The following is a 21,447-nucleotide window of genomic DNA, read 5'->3' as shown; positions in this document are numbered from 1 at the left end:
ATGCTTTTGGCCTTAGCTGGCTTACAAAGATAACCCATATAGAACAGGGAATGCTGAATCCATTCCTGATTAATACAGGTTTATTGAATGATTTCCACTGAAACATTTAGTTACAGCTCTGTTGTTATTTGACATATTACAGATGCTGACAAAATACTGGATCAAAATATGCATGACACAGCACAAATACTGTGTTATGGTCGGTCTTGAAAGTAGTGTAGCAGCTTCTGCAGTAAATGGGGGTTACGTGATCTGAGCAAATCCACTGAGTTGCTGTAGGATAACTTTAGATGGTCTTCCTTTGCAAGACAGTCCTGAAGTGGGCATGTGTGGAGGAGAGGACTTGGCCCCCACAGAAAATCATCAAGTGCTGCAGAGCCATTGTCACCTTTGCAAAATAGTTTTTTATACTTGGAGTACATAAACCCTTTTGTTCAAGAGTTTCATTGCTGTCTCCTGCCCTCTATGTCTTGTGCTGTGATCTAGCACATAATTTGTGGGTGTTTTTTCTTGATTCCAATGTGGTTAGTTATACAGAGATTTACTTCTTTGCTGCCTTTTAGGTAACTTACGCTGCTCTGTAAACAGATTGTAGGCATTGAGCATCCATTATTCAGATAGGTGGTGTCAGTATTCAGAGTTCGTTTGCTGACTGCAGTTAGGGGGTCAAGAGGCTGCAATAAAACTGCAATGGAAGTGAGATAAAGCTTGTTTCTCGGCTGCGCTCTGGCAGCCTGTGCACCACATCTCACCTGCCTCGGCTCAGGGGGGAATGCTCAGCCTCGCTAGTAGTTCTCCATTCGATTGCGCTGCGTGTGTGCTTTTCAAGTCAGACAGCTGTATATTGCCAGGCTGTGGACAAATTGCTTAGGGCACATATTCAGTATTTACATAACTGCTGTCTCATTATCGTTATGAAGTGCAGGGCTAACAATATGTATAGAATTGAAGGTGACATTTTGTGACACTAATGGGGTAGAACTGTGATCTCTTTGCAGAGTTAACTCCCATCAACTTTATCAGGAAGCCCAAGGTTGTAAAGAAGCAGGTGAAACCCAGCCTTCAGAAAAGTCACAGAAAGTTAGTGTAAGCTACGAGCTGTTAAAAGGACAGGTGAACATATTCTTAGCTATAGAGAGTATAGTTTAAAAATTACTGAACCAAATGGGAAGTGTTTCTTTAAGTAATCTCTTCTAATTTGCATTTTTTCCACATATGTGTTACTAAACCAGTGCAGAAAATTCAACTGGAAATTGGAGAATAGAACTTAGATTGCAATTTTTGTATGATTTTTTTTTCCATCCAGTAATGTGGTCAAAACTTAGTTCTCTGTTGACTATATGTGGAAAGAAATATCAGCCATCTTCATTACAGTTTGCACTTTATACTTAAAATTTGATTTTCTGTTACATGTATTACTCTGTGGAGGTATTGGTTTGCAAGAATTTCATGTAACTTTCAATACACTATTTGGCCTTAGCACTTGGTTTTCTTGTAGAATATATACGTAAAGTAATTTGGAATCACATGAATTTTACTACAGCAGTCGATTTTTTTGAGTTGGTCTATTATCAGTGGTGGTTATGAGGAAAACTGGAAAAGTGATAACTTTTGAACCTCCTTTAATAATAATTTAGTTTAAGGTGTCAGCACTAGAGTTTCAGGAGGTTCGGCTCTAGCTGAGGGTAGTGTATAGTGGCCTTTTCTGTAGATGAGTATTTATCTGTTTTCTTCATTGCTTTCCCTAAAGTCTCTGTACACAGCAAGACAACAGTTTTTGGTTGTTTTGGTTGATAGAAAGACAAAACTTTTTGGTGGTTTTCTGAGATCTCATTTACTGTCTTTAGAAATTGCTTAAGTCATAGGCTGTGGCAGAGAAAGCTCAGATGTGGGAAGGGTCACTCTCAGGATACCACAAGCCAGATGATACACGAACGTTGTTGAAAATAGAATTTGAACTTACGAAATGTTGTGTTAGAGAAGGCACTTATGGTTCATTGAGATGTCATTAACACACTAGCAGTGGTTAAATTTCACCTTACTACATATTATTTCTGTGCTGCCTTCTTTGGTAGTTCCAGGGAACCAGACTGAGGAAGTGAAAAATGAGTAATTTTTGCTTTAGGTTGCTCTTTGATGTTCTTACTGGAGATAGGATCATAAAGATCATCAGGATCTCTCCTTTCTAAGTGAGCATTGCTTTCACTTGTGCCAGCATTCCTGAGAGTTTGGCTCTCAAAATTGCTTGTGAAGAACTTAATGAAATGAGTGAAAGTGCCTGATGTGAGTATAAACAGCTTAGGTTTTTCACCTCATTGAGAAACTTGGGAATACCTTTTAACAATGATCCAGTTAGTTCTCAGCCATGTCCTAGGAGAATATTTTGGCTTTCCATTAGCCAATGCAATAATTCTACCCAGGCCTTAGTTAATTGATTATTGCAAAGCTTAAGCATTTTTGAGAACTCCTATTAAAAGTCTGTAATGTCAAGGATGTACCAGTATAGTCCTTCCAAAATGGATAAACTTTCTGTTTTGAACTTCAGTGTTCTTATCAACGTGAATGTCTAGTCTAGGGTTAGTAGCAACTCACAGTACAGGAGTATTCAAGTGACTGATGTACTCAAACTTTCTCAGGGGTCAGAGACTCAATCTTTGGTGTTCAGCTGAAGCACCTTTGGGAAATAGTATTCTTCTTTTCATCAGCGGCTTGGTAGAATTTAATCCTGTCTGTGGCAAGCTTAGTGGCGCGGTAGTCCTCGGTACTCCTACAGAACCCAGAAGACACTCTCACTTACATTTTAGAGGTTTTCCTTTGGACAGAAGGTAGATACAGTTAGGATTACAGTTAATAGCTATAGTTGTATATATATATATAGGAGTATATAGTTGTGCCATAATCCTTACACTTTTCTCCAGTTGTTTTTCCTTGGGATGCAATCCGTGTCATTTTTGGACTTGGAAGTTTGCCCAGTGGGATCATTACGCTTGATTGCAGTTCATTATATATTATTCTTTCCTTTGAGCTGGTGGTTTTCTTTTTAGACTTTGTATCTGTATGTTACCTTATTGTAGTTTTAATTTATCTTTCTACCTCAGTTAGAATTAAAAACTTTGTGTGGTGAAAAGCTATGCTTTTACGAAGAAAACAGAAAATGTGAAAGAAGAGATACCTAGATTTTTTTGTTAGTGTACACATATTCTTATCTTCACATTCCTTGTCTGTCTGGGAGGAATGAAATTAATGAATAATCCTCTAAGGGAATTTTTTATGCAGATTGTGAAGAGGGTTGAAGCATTTAAAATGTTGAACATTTGTTTGATTGTGTTACATCTTACATTTATATTTCAGGAAATTCAAGATCTTACCAGCAGTGGATGCATACAGTGAAGGTATAAACTTGGTTAAGTAATTATACTGGCCATGCTGTTCTTTAAATTTTTGTCCTTTTCCTTACGTATATATGTAATGGTAAAAGTTCACTCACTTGCAAGGAAAATGTAAGTATATTCTATAATAAATAACATGTCTATGGTATATGCAATAATTTTGTGGAATTTTTCTTTAATATGTAGAAAGAAGTAGTCTCATACACAAAACAAATGCCAAAACACGCAAGGTTTTTCTGTCTGTATAGTCAGGGATTTCACCGCTTTCTGTACCATGTTACATTCCATAACTGTGAATTAGGTGCGACAGTACAATTTGATAGGAAGTTTATCGCTTCTAGTAAATTGCAGTTTTGTGGATATGGATTTGTGCAGTCTGGCTGGCAGAAGACCCTTGGTATAACCTTGTTATTCCACAGGATTAATACAATATATTATTTTAGATTAAGAGAATTCTTGTGTGATTTAAATGTGATAGTTCTTTCTGTCAGGTCAAAGTATTTTGAAGTTGCATAATAAATATGATAGGAACACATGAAAAATAGCTGTAACTTCTGAATTGATTTTGAAACAGTAACAATGAATGAAGAATGAAAATACATCATTCTGTTAGAATGCATTGATAAATGTGTCAGCTCTGATAATGATGTACTGTAACCCTTGTGTAGCTGCAGACAGGAGGTTGGGGAGGAAACACAGCTGTGGTTATTCTTACCAATTTTAAAGGAAGATTGTTATTTCTTTACAGCACACTCTTTATTTTCCCTTGCTCTTGTCTTAAGGTTTGGCTTGGGTTAAAATGTTACTAAAATGTATTTTTTGTGTATTTCAGAAAGGTGGTGCGCTAATCAACACAGCAATGACCAAAGCTACTCCGGCTGTGAAAACCGCATATAAATTTGTAAGATCATTTATTTCAAATAAATAAAAATACTGCAACTTCCTACAACCTCTCCTTCTTCCTGAATACTTTAAAGCCTAAGCATTTGATAAATGTATTGCACAATACAGTCAGCCTGCAGAAAGTTTTTAGCTTTGTTTCCTCATATAGCACTCAGATTTTAGAGTTGTTTCTGTCTTCCAGATAGCCTGCACATAACAATAGACATTTTCAAAGCATCACTGTACTGGTTTTGTTTCAGGCATCATACATACTAGAAGCTTATTTAAATATCATTTAAATATTTGATACACAGCTCTAAACTCTTCCTGATTGGTGACAACACAATTAAAATATGGACTCTGAAAACAGAAATTCTCATTTACACTAAGGTCCCGTAACACAACACAGGCATTGCAAAGTTAATGTGAGCATAAAACATTTTGTAAATGTTACGTTAATGTGAAATATAAATATAGTGTTACAGTATGCAGTTACATAGTATATCGTGTTAGCGTGATGTAGAGCGCTCTGTTCAGAAGAGCCAGGGTTTGTGCTGGACAAATGGAGCCCTGGCTCCCAGTCACTTTGGCACTAAGTGCTGCACTGTTGAAAACGTGGTAAAGCATCAGTAATGGGTGCAGCCAGTCTTTTCTATCATCTGCTCTTATCAGGAAGATACTAGAATGCTCACACTGAACTGAATTTAAGGCTTATACTTTTGAGCTTAAGAGATCTTCTTTTCAAAGGCTGCCTGACCAATAAAGCATGTGAAATTATATGGTATTATGCAGTATGGAAAAATGGCAGTGGTGTAGTGAAGCAGGAAGTATTTTAATGAAGCAGGAAGTATTTTAAGGTTGCATTTTTAATATATGGGAAAAGACTTTTGGCTTCCTTTTTGCTTTTCCAAATGTTTCACTAGTTGGATGCATAATAACTAGTCCTGAATAAATCGGGACATCAGTCTAAGCAAGTGTATTTTAAATAAAATTTTAAAACAGAATTTTTAATTTTACATCAGTTGAAAAACTCAGCAGTCATGGAGAAAAACAGGTAAATAAAATAAATATACTTCATATTCATGGGCTCATTTATAATTTTAAAAATGGTTTATTAACAGGTTATCTGCAAATTGTTCTTCTTCAGTTTGCACTAGCTTAGACTGTGGTTACATCATCTTGTCCCAGCATTCAGTTTTGATAATTGTGTCCTTGATAGTAAAGGTTCTTCAAAGTGAACTTCTATGTATGCCAGGAAACGCTGGTAAACTGTGAGGATCTGTGTGTATCAGGTATTCATATTTATACCCCATTTAATTTCTTAGGCTGTTGCCCTTTATGGAGCCGGCTACTAGGGAAGTGGAATATGCATTTCTTAATTGCTAGACAACTGATCGGTAGCCTTGAGTAATGTGCTTGGTACCATCCCTCAGAGTTAGAACAAAGCCCTCCAAAATTCATCCAAATGCTGTCAGCATGATCTGGAAAGTTTGAAGTGGCTCTCAGGTTAGCATCTGCTACATGGCACCCTGTTGTGCTGTTATTGAGCATGTAGATGTATGATTTAAGGATCAAAAAAGACTCTCTGACCTCTTGATTTAAGAAAATGATTTCGTTTTCTGAATTTCCATTTATAGAAAACCATAGAAAAATAGGTGGTTTCCACATATTTATGCACTTAACTATATTTTAGAGTCCTGTTTTCAAACCAACCTTGAAAACTTGCATAGGTTTTTTTCCTATATTCTTCCAAGAAAGATACTTTTTCTTCTGTGAGGGTTAGGGTTTTGGTGTCGTCCCTTGCCTTGTATCTTTTCTTTCTTCCTGCTCCCCCAGTTCTCTCTCTCTTTCTCTTCTAATGGCTTTTAGCATAAGTAGTACATGGCATTCTGTATTGATAATTCATTTATTTATTGAAGAATATTCTTGGCTGTTTTCTATGCAACAATGATCCTTGGCTGCCTATTTTAATACATACCGAATCCTCCCCTAAATAGCAGCGCTATGCTGTTCAGCAGCACTGGGCAAAATCTCCATCTGCATATGAAATCACTTCATTTCTCTTAAGATTGATGTTGCCCTGCAAATTGCCAGACTGGAACACTGTAGCAGTCATCTCGAAAATCTTAACATTTTTCCAACATGCCTTACTGATAAAATACCCTTTCAAATTTAAAGGACCATTTCAAATAAAGGAGTGATGCATACAGCCATTTTTAGCCTGTCCTTAGTAACGTTGAATTTTTGAGTACATATGTTTTCACAGCACTGGCATGCACATATGAAAAAAATCTTTTACGTTCATGCTTTATCTATATATTTAATTATTTAATGACATTGCATGTATGAAATTTGTGATAAAGGTTATTGTTCTCCTTTATATCACCGTATTACCTTTTAAAAAAAAAGGTAAAATAAGTATGACATCTGAAGCATGTTCCATGACTACAGCCAGTGTCTTGCAGAGCTACTTAAGCCCTTTTATTTTTCTAGGCAAAAAATCAGGCAAGGCAAGGAATAAAAGAAGTGAAGAACAAGTTAAAGCACAAGGTACGTAGCACACTTTTTGCTTTCTTACATTGCTTCCTGTATCAGTTTGAAGCTTATACTTTACAAATCACATGAGATTTGTGTTTTTAATGACTTTTGAAATATGCTTAGCCCTTTGTTCAACAAAACATTTTTCATAACGAGCCCTCTGGCAACTATCTGTCATTCTATGCATCCACTGAATAATCTCTTTATTGTTTGCATATTTTATCGTAGAACAACAGAGGTCTTCAAAGATACATTAACAGGATGTATGTTTTCATAAAGTTGATTGCTTTGATATCACAATCGAAGCCTTTGCTTCAAGCTGAGAATTTGAGATGGGAGAGTCTTGTAGCACAATGTATTTCAGAAGGTGCAGTTGTCCATTTTGGTTTCCTAAGATGTGTGCACAATGGCAATGTTTGAATGAAGGAAGTTTCATTTTGCAAGAGCAACACTGCAGAAATAGCAGAAAAGATTTTTTAGGCATTTTGCAGGTGCTTTTCCCATTGAAAATTTTGTTTCCATGTAAGGTTTTTTATAGGGAGGAGGAACAGCTTTTAGATGTGTTTTATGCTATTTTAAGAAAACTTTGAAAAATATTTCCTAGACATTTGAACAATTAATCTTTTAAATGCCAATGTTGATAACTTCAGCTTCTTGAAAAGCTAAATTTGATTTTCTTACTACAGATGGTATTTTCATGACAGTAATAGATTGTGGCAAGATAATTTTGAATGCATTCTGCATGCATAATATGGGGGCTACGTTTGCAGATAATGATTATAAATAAAGGAATTTAAATGTGTTTTCTTGTGTAGGAGAGTGAGGAAGAGTATGGAACTTGCAGTGCTGGTGCAGTACAGACTGCTCCCGTCTACATGTTGCATTATGAGAAAAGAGGAAGCTCAGAAAAAAGAAGACTGGCACAGGTAAGACACCTGAAACTCCTGTCCTTATTCACATACATATGAGGAAAATATTTTGCCACTTACAGGGGCAAACGCATCACTGAATCTGTTTCAAGATTATTTTACTGTCTGGGTTTGGATAGTGTGACTAAAAGGCTATGTTTATAGAAATACTGCTATACTGCTTAAAGGGGGAAAAAATGTTACTCGTATTTCATCCTTGTTGAGAGATGAAAAAACAGGAGATTTGTAAGTATGGATCTGAGATTTAATTCTTAAGTACTGTTTTTGATAATGGCTTCTCATAACAAATACTTTCTGATCTGTTCACTGATCTGTGTTAAGCTTTTTTTTTTTTTTTTTTTAGTTCCCTATAGCAGTGCACATTAATTTTCTATTTCTAATACATTGATTTGGCAGTTACATAGCCTTTAACCTTGCTTGGATAGTTATGACTTATTATTTTATTATTAAGTCAGCTAGTTAATACGGTGCCAATCTCTTCTCCTTTTGTTCCCTAACCCTTTCTAGTCTTGATTTGAAGTAACAGGTGTAGTATCTCAACTTTGGCAAGTGTTGTAACGTCTTTGGATTCATTTTGACAGTTTTATTTCCAAGATATCAATAAAATAGTTTTTGTAGCACTTTTTTTTTCCTGGACATAAAGACATACATATGTACATATTTTAACATGTAGGTTATTTTTATATTATATTGTTATTGCATGTTTTTAATACATGTAATTATTGTTTATATATGTATTTCTAATGCATATATATTTCTTATAAGGGAATTAAGTATAGAAATTCAGTCCTGCTGAACTAACAGCGTTTGGCGTTTTACTTCAGACATTGCAATGACAAAAAACTGAGTTGTCTAATTGATTTAAAATTTGTTTTTATCAATAATAAATACAGTGTTTGTGAAATTTAACATAGAACTGATGCAGATTATTGCTAAATGATGCTGAGATTGTATGCTAGTATTAAGACATTATTTTTAGTAGGTTTATAAATAATCCAGAGACTTTCTGCTTTATCTATTTAGGCAGCTTTTATTTTGTACATGTTTTTATGGTCTCTTAAAGCCAGTGATAAAATTCTAAACTATGTGCCCTCAGTATATTTTTATGTACAGGCAGCTGCGGTGCCTGCGTTCTTTCAGGAACTTGTGCACAGTAGGTTTTCTTCACTGGGTATCAGAGGAGAAGATCCACACTTCTAAATGTGTGAGTGTAGAGCTCTAATGTTAGTAACGTGAATGGTTCTTAAAATATTTCTTCTCATAGATAACTGTCATTTTAATATATTGCAGTGTTCCCCACCACCAAAATAATTTGATAATGTGAGATACTAAAAAGGTTTTAATGCATTATAAGCCAACGCACACAGATTAGTGTAGGTGAATCTACAATTGTATGTATCTGTGTAAATACATAACACAAATATACCCTTGTAGCCAGTGAACTTTTATAGACTGCTTTTATTAAAAAATCTGCAGTAATTTACTGATATGGCAGTACTGCCTCCTGTTACGTACAGGAGTCTAGGGATACAAAGGAATATAATTTACCTTAGTATGATAAAACATTTCTTTTGAAGGCCTGTGTTTGACCAGAACAATTTAACTTCTGTATGTTTTTGTGTTTGTACAGCTGTGTGCTGCTAAATCCCATAATACCATTGTTGCTGTTTCTACCAGTCTCTTTTAGTTTTGAAAACAAGGCAGGAGTGCATATCCATCCATAGTGTGGTTTACATATGCACATATACACGTGTGTTTGTGTATACACATGTACATGTATAGGGTTTATTTACTATCAAAGCCTGCAACTAATGGCCCCGCAGTTTTGCCCTGCTGCAAACTGACGGTCCTGCGTTTTCTCTCCCGCTCTTGTCCCAAATGCCACGTGAGCCCCCTGGGCAGGATGGAGCAGATGGGGGGGAGGGCAGGTGGTTGCTCCCCCAGAACTCTGCTCTTGCACCGTTTCCATCACTGCTCACTCACACTGTTCCTACTTTTCCTCCTCCCCAAAAGCAAAGAAACTAACATATTTCTAAAAACCAATAGTCCATTGTGGCTGCTCTTTTTTTTTTATTCTTACTCTTGGTAAGTATTTGAACAAGATAACGTAAGTGCAAGTTCTTTATGAATAAGTGGTGTGATTTTAAGCTTTACATTCAAATAAACGTTTGTATTCTAAGTGCACATGTATGAGAGAGACTGTGTTTGGTCCAGTGCTGAATCAGTGTTTAAAAAGTGAATTTCACAGATTGCTATTATTGTCAGGTTTAATCCTTTTTTCTGTAACTCTTTATCCTGTGAACGAACGCCTCCACCCAGATTTCTAAAATGGTGCCATGCGTGTCTGCAGGGGTGTAAGGGTGGTGCTGAAGGGCAGTCCGCGCACTCTGATGTGTGTTTAAAGTAAGGACCAGCTATCGATTAAGTTGCAATGTCAGTGTATTTGAATATCCCCCCTAAACAAACAACAACAAAAAGAGAGCAATTGCTTTTAATGGTCATCTTGCTTCCAAACCAGGGGCAGTTCTGCACTTATATTACTGTCTCTTCCATACTGAAACATTTAGAAACTTGTAAATATAAAGAATTTGGTGTTGTATTTTATGTCGTGTTAGATGCATGCATTGAGCTTTTAATTTTCCACTTCTTGGAAACAGCTAAACATAAATACTAATAGTTAGCTGAGATGCTGTAAAACAGATTTACTTCAAAACATTATGTATGATATGAAAGTAAAAGTAAAAAACTTTACTGTGAAAGTTTGTTTTAATAATTAGTTTGTAACAGGCTTTTGGGGTTTGGGAGAATGTTTCCTTTACAATAGGAAGTGAATCTGCCTTTACCCCAACAAACAGTATTTTGTATGTGAGTCTGCTAATTAGTATGGTTATTTCCTGTTTTGTTGATGAGGCTTTAATAAATGTCAAGGGTACAGCCATGAAGATCTCCCAATTAGGCTTTGCGTTTGTAAAACCCAACCCCTTTGCTTTTGTGTGAAGATGACGGTTCCAACTGCAGCCTCAGCCTAACAGGGCTCAGGGGAAAGGATACTTCTCTGGCTTTATTGAGAACAAGGCCAGTTTGGCCCAGGGAGAATACCAGCACTGGTCACAGTGCAGAGCCATTTTTAACAAAGAATATTTACTAAGCTTTACCACTGCTGTCATAGTGGTTTTATTGTTGGTTTGGGTTTTTTCCAAATCAGCAATAGACTTTTAAAAAATTAACAGTAAATCAATATAAATTATAGCATGTAAAATAGGTGTCAAAACCTAATCACAGGGTAAATAATTAAATGTGTTTCTGCAAACTGTAGTGATCAGCTTGCCCTCCTAGAATTTGCATTTTGAAAGTCTTTCCTAAAAAAAATAACAACAGGAGTGCACTCATACGTGCCTGTGTGCATGCGCGTGCACGCAGGCACAATTAATCTTTGCTTAAGATGAATTGTTCTATCTCTGTAATATTCATTTGAGCTTACTCTTGCTTAGGTTAGCTCTTCTAGGCTTTTTATACGTATGCGAGCTTAACTATATTGCAAGTCAACATTAACAGATGGATTGCCCTAAGCAAGGGAAAACCACAACAAAATCTAGTGAAAGTGGAGGATTGAAGCTTTTTATTGTTAAGCCTTATTAAAACCTTGGCATGTGCACTGCCTTTAACTGTTTCATGCCGAGATCTAATAATATGTCTCTGGTACGTTTTATCTCCTACATTAATTAGGTGTGTAGAAGATAGACAAAATCACCAGCTAAAATTTTTGAAATAAAAATTAATACAGGCATTGGATTGCTTCAGCTCTGTTTGCAGTGTCTTGCCAACGATATCGCAGAGTTCCTTTAACTATTGATGAGCAGGGTACGGCACTGCATGTGTTAGACTGCTCTGTGTTCAGGTTTTGCATAATCTATTTTAATTCTGTTTCATTATGTGCTCCCAGGTAATGCAGATTTCTGGGTAGACAGGGGCGTAAATGCAGTAAGAGCTCTATAAAATTGTTCCAGATTAATACATAATTGAAAAGAGAGTGTGTTTATTATGAGCTTGCATAAAATGCCAGGAAGATCTGTTTGATTTCATGAATATGATCTTTGTAATTTTGCTGTTACATCAGGTGGCAGGGTAGCTTATTAAAAATGGAGCATTTCAGGATGTCAATAGTCCTAATGTATTTAGTGCCTAATTATACATTCCGGAAGATTTGCAGAATACCAAATAAGAACTACCAGTTCACTTTATAATTAGTAAGTTAGCAATGCCCCCTTGTCTCTAAGGAAATATATGTAATACTGTACCTTCAGGCTGTGCTACCTTGCAGCTGTAATGGAAACAGGCATTTGGATTCTAAGTGTGGATTTACCAGGAATCCCTGTGTGTCAGCGCTACTTTAAATGTTCGTCCATTGAAGAAACCAAGTGAACTACTTCCCATGACTTTGCAGGATCTAGATATAGTGTCTAAGAAGGTTTTAAAACCACTTTTGCATAAGGTAATAAAAGCCAAGTTAGACTAAACCCTTTTCTTGGTATTCTTGAACAGCAGAGAATTACCATTTTTTATTCTTTTTTTGAAAGCCTATCACGAGTGTAGCTTTTACACTTTTATTGAAGCATATCCTCATAACTAGACAATGTGTAATTCAGCTTGCAGTAGGTATACTTGGCTTCTGTTCGACAAAGATAGCAAGTGTCAGGAAGATGTGTTCAGAATAACCTTACCTTCAGGAGCGCCCCATTTATCAATACCCCTACAACGGCCTGTAAAATAAATGACATAATCATTAGCTACAAAGGGCTTCCAGTAACTGATTATCCTCCTAACCTGAAAAAGGTGGTGAGAGTGGGCTATTCTGAAGACTTTTTTTTTTTTTTTCTTCTGGGAACATGAAAGAGGAGAGTAAATGCTTGTAATAATGCAGCGCTGAATATACATATTCTGTATAAGGTGACTGAACTTTAAGAAAAAAGGGGGGGTTGGTAAATATCCTGTGGAAAACCTCATAATAATTTCAGAAGCATAAAAGCTCCAGTTAAAGGCATTTACCTGTGTTTGGATTCAGGTAGTGTGCTTGAGATCACATCTATGCCTAGCATCCACAGATAACACAGGTTATATAGCTGGAGGTACCTTATACTCTCATTGACTAAAATACTAGAAATTGACAGATGCCATAGACACTAAGAGGTAGTTTTTAAAGTAAATCATGTTTTGTTTCTGTAAAACATGGTTTTGAAGTAAGCTTTGGTTGATTAGTAAATGCTGTTAGCTAATGCGGTGTAATTTGAAAATATTGTAGATCTCATTAGCTTCCTCTAATTTGGAGAAAAATCTTTTGTCTTGGTCTGTCAAGTAAGATCTCTTCATTCTGGAAAACAGTCAGATTTCCTTTTAATTAAAAACGAAAAAGCTAGGCAGCAAGAATTCAAATTGCAGATTACAAGAGTGCCCTCTCGTGGCTCTGCTCCCTTCCCGAGGCGGTCCGGGCACAGCGTGTCCTTTGCCTTAAAGAAACCTGGCTTCTTACAGCAGAAGACCTCTTAGAAATAGAGCAATACTTTTTTTTTTTTTTTTTTTTTTAAAACTGGAAGATTATCTGGATTTTGTGCAACTTAAACATTTAGATGCTTTAATGTATCATGCACAGTATTATTTTCAGGAATATACGCTATCAATTTAGAGAAATCATTACAAGATTGCTCACCACATTTACACCCCACGCCCCACCAGAAGATAGTAGATACAGGCTCTAAACAGTGACGGTGACTGATGTGAATTTAGGCAGTGAACACATTTAAAGAAAAAAGAAGCAGTATAAGTTTATAAAGGTTTTCTGATTTTTTTTTTAATTTCAGGTGTTTTTTTGTTAGTGTGAGCTCTCCTATTCTCTGCCCAGATCTCTTCTCACCATGGTGGTTTTAAGCAAAGGACTGTTGCAAGCCTCTGTAGCGGAGTTCTAACGTTTGTTTTGCACCTGTATTGCAGTAAACATCACTTGCAAAATCTCTTCACTACTTACCATTATTCCAATTAAAAAAAAAAAAAGGAAAGATAGGGCAATGGTCAAGAAATTGCTCTGCAATTTTTTGTTAACCTGTGGGCATTTAGTGGAATGCTTGGGTTTTCAGGGCAAAGACATCAACACATCTACTCTGTTTAAATCTGTATAATTCTCTGATTTATCCTACTAAGAGACATTTAGACAAGCAAAAAGTTTGCAGATGCTTTTTTTGGCTGTTATTGTCACCTATTTGAGTTTTTTCCTGAATTGAAAGGCAGCCTTTCTGAGGGTCTTTCTACTACAAACAAATGAACCATTCTGGCATGTCTACCGAGGTTTCTTTTCTCGGAAGGATATGAAAGAAAAATGCTATTTCACAAAGTATCTTCAAAACTGGATGAACCTTTCTGTCCTTAGTGAGTTGAAATAACCAAATTATTTTTTTTTCATCAGAATTTATTGACATCTTAATCTAACAGTGGTATCTTCTGCTTTGAATTGCTGTGTGTCTTCTGCCTTCCATGGGGCAGGTTTTGGCTACACCTAGCCAAAGCAGGGAGCCAGAACTGCAGCTGACGGCTGGGACCTGCCTCCCAACTTCATGTTGCTTTTGCCTTCTGGCCTGAAAGTTTGGAGCGCACAACCTTATGTCTAAAACTTCAGTTCTGATACTGTCTGTTCTCCAACCTTTTCTTCCTCTCTCTGGTCCTGTACCTAAGAGTGATTAAAAAAAAAATATGTTCAATTAAAGACTACAGTTTGGCTGGGAGCAAAAGGAGGGAGAAGTAGAAATAACAGGAAAAATAAATTAAAAAAAAAACCACCTTTCCTGAGAGGTCTGGGTGACTGAACGTGAAAGCCCAGGTTCATTCACCCCATCCCGTTTTAGACAGTACTGAAATGCTGATGTCAGCCCAGTTCTACCCTGGGCTCTGTCCACAGTGCGTGGGGAGAGAGTGGGGCATGACCAAGGGCACCCCAGCTGACCCAGAACCTAGATTGCATCCTGATGCTGCCTCTGTCCTGCTATTTATTGTCAAATCTAGGAGGCAAAGTACCTGAAATTAGTGAATAGCATCGGAATCTGAATGCCGTCCATGTTTCCCAGCACCTTGCAGAGAAAGACCTGCTTTTTTGAGCAGAAGAATCCTACTGATGTCAAACAGGAGGAAGGACTCCTCCTTGCTAATTTTGTCTGGAAGCTTTATACAGAAATGTGCTTGGAGTCAATATTTCCATTTCTAAGGCACAATCTTTTTTTTATTTCCTTGCAAATGTGATTGCTGTTTTCAAGCTTCATACAGAGCTTCCCTCAGACAGGTTCTTCCACTGCCTGTAGGTCTGATGGACAGAGTTCAGTGCTGCTCAGGTTTTTCTGTCTGGAGTTTTGTGACATTTGGAGTTTTCTTGAAGCCTCAAAGTATATGATGTCTGTGTTTAGGATCACATCCACATTGTACATTTTCACTTCAGTGTTTTTGCTAGTGTTTCCTTTTCTTTGAAAAAGTCACACGTGATCTGCAAACACCGCTTCCAGCAGTGTTTTTATCATGTGATTGTTCAGCTGGTGTAAGGGAGTGATGTACATTTTAATGGAAAGATCGATTTAACCAGTTATCTCTGTTTTGACTGCTTAGGAATTGTATCAGATAGGTAGCACCTTCCAGCCAGATGAACGGGGTTTACAGCTCTTCGGTGTCACTAAAGTCACACCCTGCACGCCCGAGTTACTTCCAGGTCTCTTGACTTTCCTGTTACTTCCAAAACATGTTCCCTTTTCTGCCTGTGCATATGGGCACTGATTAGTTTTTTGTTTCTGATGTGCATTCCTCTTTTATCTTTTTGCTCCTCTCTCCACAGTGACCCCCTCAACCCTTTATTCTGTCATTTCCTTTTCCTGCAATCATGGAGTAAAGCTAGGGCATTAAGGACCATCAGAAAGGGAAAATAAGTGATATTTTTCTTAGTTTTTGTAACTGGAAATTCTGCTTGGTGAATCTGATTCTTAAAATCATCCACCCAAAAAAAAAAAAATACATAAAGAATACTTGTTTATAAAAGAGCCACTTGCGTTAGTTGTTGCAAACAGCACTGAAAATTTCCACATCCTATTTTGAGAGACGAGCACCCCTGGCTGTGCCGATTGCAGTGAGGCCAGGCTGCCCACGGCTGGTGCACTCATGCAGCTGGACTGGTGTTGTGGCAGGGTGCACAGCGTGTCGGCTGCGCGGCTGCTTCGCTAAGAACAGCCCCTGTGTTGCTGAGGAGCGAGCTGTGGTGGTCCGGGGGGCAGCTGGGGGGGCTCGCTTCAAGTCCGGGGGCCTGGAGATAACCGTGCAGGCTTCCTGAGGGAAAAGCGGTCTGCAGTTCTTCAGAGAACATGGGAGTTGATTTGTTGTTTTGGAGAAAAAAAAAAAACCAAACTGCTTCTGAAAAATGTTTATAGAAGCATGATTAATCCTGAAAAATCAAAAGCAGTGTTAGAGAGTTCTCCAGTATTATCTATGGTCAGGAGCGTAGCATGCATAGAAGGTAGGAAGCTTAGAGTTTGTTAATTTTTCACCACAGTAATTCAGAACATAAATAATTACAATGTGCTATCCGTGACTAGGTATCTCAGCAGATGTATCATCCTTCCTTACAATAAATCCTCCCTCAGCACAGTTATTAATGTTTCCTTTAGCTTTACAGAAGTCAGTGGAGATCTCTGGTGCATTGCAGTTTGCTTGTCATTTCAAAGTGCTGTGCTCCTGTTCTTACCTAGACATTCTGGTTGTCCGTGTCTCTAAACGGATTTTGGGGGATTTCCTGCCCTTGCAGGCTTTTTAGTGTCATGGGAAAGGATTTCTTTCTGTCGTTGGGAACCTACTTTTTGTGTGTCTCTTTCCCTATCATTTTAATTAACAGGATCTCAGAACTGATGAAGCTTTTGTTTCCAACCACTTCATGTTCTTTCAAATGCATCATCTATTTGTCTGAATCTGTTGAAGCAGACAAGGTTTCTGTCCCAGGAAGGATGAAGGTGTTTTTATTTACCATTAGTAGTTTTTAAATTATCCATGAGCCCCGTGTTATAATAATAATTAAAAAAATTAAAAAGCGAATACGGTGTTCTCAGATAATATCTATTTAATTTATATAGAGGACAACGTTTCTGATACCAGAGCATTATTTTTGTGAGGCATCACTACTTTGTTACTTTCTGTGAGTCTAAAGCACACAAGTAATTCTTTGAAGGGATTGTTTCTTGAAATTAATCTAGAATTATTGCTCACACCTATCCTGGTCTGGTGTCCACGTAGCTACTTGGTATCCCCAGCACTACTTTAAGTGGTTGGTTGTACCGTGTCCCAGAAGAAGGGCATTGAAGAAGAGAAAGTTTAAAAGCTGTACTTCTTTTTTAAATCTCTTTTCTTTCCTTCTGTCCCCCTCAGTCTCAGCTCTTGTGGAGTGTAATGTGAAGTACTTTCCTTTTCATTATCCATTTCTTTATCCATTTTTGACCATTTTTAATGAAAAAAAGTGATTTCATTATCCATTGCTTTAGGTCACAGTCTTTGAGTGCAAGGGAGGGCAATGGGTTGTGCTTAACTAGAAGGTTTAATTGAGAGATCTTTTGCTTCCCTGCTGGAGGGAGCTACAATTACGCCTGTGATTGGGTTATAGAGAAGGGTAGGTAATATAAAATACTGAATCATAAATAATAGTGGACTTGTATTTATTTTGCTTTCTCATCCTGAATGAATAATCTTTAATTTTTTAAGAAAAAAGGAAACAGTACTTCATAGATTTAAATCATAGTAGGTATTTTTCTTTTCTTGCAACTTTATGCGTGTTGATGTATCGAGTAGTTGGTAAATGTGAAATTATATGTGTGCTGCCATTTATCAAAAGCTTATTTGCTTCTCACTTTGAGGACAATTAATAGCAGCAGCCTTGTTTGACTTCCTGCCCCAGGATCGATCGGTAAGCACGCATTCTGGAAAGCTGTGCTTCTGAAAGGTCTAGCATTAGGTAAAAAGCTGACATTTCAAAGATTGACTTTCATGCCCAATCAAGAATGTAACCATCTTACATTTAAATCCTTTAGCATTCATGCATTTTGTCTACATTTTTATGCCAAAGTAGTACGTTTTGTGAGGCTGCTAGCAAACAGAAGAGAACAGTTTAAGGACCTATTCTTGCTTTGTTTGGTTCTACCCATATTTATACTGTCAGCACCTTCTTTTTCTCGTTTTGGTGATCAGCATTTACCACAACTGTATAGGCAGCAGAGCACTTGAAGAATGAGGTTTTCAAGTGGGGCAGAAACCAAAGAGGATGTACACGATGTGTACCAAAAGGCCATACGTCCTCACGCCAGGTGCGGTTGTTCCTTTGCTGTGCTTCACGCCCAGGCTTGTGGGTTCAGCTGGGGCTTGTGGAGAGTGTGAGCTCATTGTCTTGTAAGTATGTTGAACTCTTATATCCTGAGAAAGAGGAGAGATGGGTTCTTGCAGTGCAGTGTGCCTGAAAATGAGAAAAAATTGAAATAGCAAAAGTTAAATAGCTGTTCATGTTTTGATATAAAGTAGATACATTAAATAATAGAGTTATTATGTAAACAGAACTAGCTGGTAGAAGCAAAACAATTGAGTACTTTAAAGAAGTTTGTTGCTTTATTTTATAGAAAAAAACATGACAGCAGTCTATTAAGATTTTATAAAGTTCTGGTGCAGCAAGGAAGGAGTGTTACCATATCATTTCTTGTGGTAATAAATTTAAATGGTCTGGTTGTTATTAGGATGCTGATCAGGAAGGAAACAGAAGTCTGTCCTTTTTTCATAAAAAGGTATAAAAAAGGTTACACACTTCAAAATGCAGAAAAGACAGAAATTAAAAGCTTAAATAACTGCAAACAGCGGGGTACGTCAGTAATGGAAGGACTTCTTAAATGACTTTGACAGCTTTTGCAGGTGCCCGTACCATGTCACTTTACCTAGTGGAGCACTGAAAAAGATTTATGATTCTCCTTTTGGAATTTATTAAGAGTTTCTTTCTTTCTTTTTTTATTTCTTTGCAAAGTTGTCTGGGCATACCTCTCCCTTGCAGTCGTTTCTATTACAGCTCCTAAAGGAAAGTCACCTATTTAAAAACATGTGTTGCTTGTTGTCTCTGTGGCTAGCTCACAGAGCTCTAAACTCTGGAGAATGTTGTTATTTACAGCCAGATATTTCCCTTTCCTTCCCCTATTGCCTTTTTTTCTTTGTATGTAAATCCCATTTTATTTGGTTTAGTTCTTGAAAGTCTTGCTGTATAATTTTGTGCCCCTAAACATTTAAATTGATAACAACATTTTTTTTTCAAAGAACAAGTCTGACCATCAGGAACTAGAATTTATTTTTTTATTCTTTTTGGGTTTATCAACATATGCTTTGTTATAGTCCTTTAATAGGAGTTATTCCTGCTTTCGCTGACACACTCGCATAATACTGTTTGTAGATGCTCTGAGGGGCTGCTGCTATGCCTGTGGTTTGCTGATTCTAATTAATTTTATTCAGTTCCTGTTTCTCAAAGACACAACCCTTTTCTAAATTTTCTTTTTAAAATTTATTTATTAAAACTTGCATCCAAGCTCTTTGAAACATGATTTGTTTTGACAAATCAGTGAGTGTTATCTTGTGGGATTTTATTCCATTGACAGAATTAATCCATCTACAGATGGACAAGTGTCAGTTTAGTTTTGTTTTCTGAAATTTTTCAACATTTTTAAAGAACCTTCTTTTCTGCAAAATCTTGTCTTTACATTAGTAGAAGTAAACGTGATGGCAGCATCTAATACTGACGCAAATTCCAAGCAAGCAAGACAGAGAAGGGGTTTTGCACTCCAAGAATCAGTTCCAGAATTAGAGCTTTAATTGCAATGAATGTGATGTCAGAATTTTCATGGGGAAGTAGTGAATTACCAGTGCTATAGAAGCAAAGTATTTTAATTGTCCCAGTGAATATAAATACTTAAAGCATCAACTTTTAAACTGAAAACAGTGACTGTAGTTGTGGCAGTAATCAGTAAGGTAACCAATTAACAGTATCAATTAAGTTAGTGGTTAACCTCCTTTTAGTTAAAAGCAGGGATATGATTGATGGCAACACTGACGGGAGTGACACACCTCACAAAACTGGGAAAGAGTTAGAAATACCAAGTTTGTTTCACTGCATTCCATCCTATAACTATTGCTCAGTACGAAGCTTAGTTTGGGTTCTTTTAATAGTTTTTAATACTCTAATAATTCTTTCATATTCTGTCGACTGTTACTTTAACACATTAAGAACCATGTTTCCTCTTTGTGGATGAAGTTATCAAATTAAATGTATTATATAGAAACAAGTTTGTATTTTATCTAACTATATGTAAAATTTTACACATTATATAATGTGTAAAATAAAAAAATACAAAAAAATGTGGATGAAAGTGTTATCAAAACTTGCTGCTTTAGTTAAATCCTCTCTTGTTGAACCAGAACAAATGTGTTGGTCTGTAAAGACTAAACATTGAGATGTTCCTGACGGTAATGGTGGGGGTGGGGGGAAGTTACAGGCAATGTCCTGGTACATGTAGGACACTGACAACATCTGTAATAGGTGATATACTGAAATCTTCACAGCACAGACTTCCAGGCTCCTTGTAGCCTGAAATGAAGGCTGTATTTCTTCCCTGTCCGGGTTGGTTGCAGGTTTAGGCATGCAAGATGAGATGTGGGCAGTGGCACTTCTTTTTACTTGTGTATGATTTTCTTTCAAGTTGGCTAACGCCATTTTCCCTTTGCACAAATTCTATTCATATGTCTTTAAATTATGACCAGTTTTCCAAGGTTCTGAATCTCTTCATTGGATTGCTTGCTTGCATAGTTAATTTTGCAGGTTTTTGATACAAAGCAAGTATAATAGATGATAATACTGACCTTAAGACAGTCAGTTGTGAAGCACAAGTGACTAAAATTCCTGACTTAAACATTCTGGTCAAGATAGAGACTTTCATCTGTTGTAGAAATCATTAGCCTGGTTCTGTTTGCTAAATAGTAAGGTGCTATCAGAGATCGAGGAGTACTCGGTATGGTAGTGTGTGAATGTACAGCACACCAGCTACTCTAGGCAAGCTCCCCGTGGGATGCTCTGAATGTATGCTAACTTGGAGTTAACTGTAATTTACAGTAAATTATCCTGCACAGAGGCATTCCTAGTGCACAGTTTTCAAGCTGGCATACTACTTTGCAGTTCTGTTTAACACCCTAACATAAGTATAGCTATGTAAAGAGACTCCTGACTTCTTTTTTATTTGTTACTTCAAAAATCCATTTTTCCTCATGCTCAGTAGACCACATCAACTAAAACTTGGTGAATAATTCTATCAGGAAGTACTAAACCACAGTGCTTTTTGGGGTAGATTTGCAAGAAAGGGTAGTTAGTAGGCTTGAGTGATGCTTTTCCTCCAATAGCCAGTCTTCTGCTAATCAAGGCTTTGCATAAATAATAAGGCCTCCCATAGGCCATGAAAGAAATGGTTCTCTTGCTTTTTAATTGGTGATGCTTGAAGACTTCACATCCTCTTACAATGACCTTTAGAAGACTTGATCAATATGTGGTTTCCTCATCAAGTACTCAGGAAGTCTTAATGAGTAATGTGACAGCTAGTCTCCAAAAAAAGTAGTGATGAAATAGAAAAAATAAA

General features: G+C 36.9%; 1 protein-coding gene across 5 annotated transcripts in view; it reads left to right on the top strand.

Moving 5' to 3' along the window:
• The window catches only part of DENND1B (DENN domain containing 1B), a 166,815-nt gene that overhangs the window by 134,991 nt on the left and 10,377 nt on the right, over positions 1-21,447 (top strand). For all 5 annotated transcript variants that reach the window (XM_056355494.1, XM_056355492.1, XM_056355495.1 and 2 more), the window contains 4 exons: positions 3,352-3,392; positions 4,222-4,290; positions 6,765-6,821; positions 7,625-7,735. In XM_056355494.1, the coding sequence (XP_056211469.1) occupies positions 3,352-3,392; positions 4,222-4,290; positions 6,765-6,821; positions 7,625-7,735 (278 nt within the window). The remainder of the gene's footprint in view (positions 1-3,351; positions 3,393-4,221; positions 4,291-6,764; positions 6,822-7,624; positions 7,736-21,447) is intronic.

The sequence above is a fragment of the Falco biarmicus genome, chromosome 11 (genome assembly GCF_023638135.1).
Source record: "Falco biarmicus isolate bFalBia1 chromosome 11, bFalBia1.pri, whole genome shotgun sequence".
Taxonomy (NCBI): domain Eukaryota; kingdom Metazoa; phylum Chordata; class Aves; order Falconiformes; family Falconidae; genus Falco; species Falco biarmicus.
This window is presented reverse-complemented; position numbering and strand designations above follow the sequence as displayed.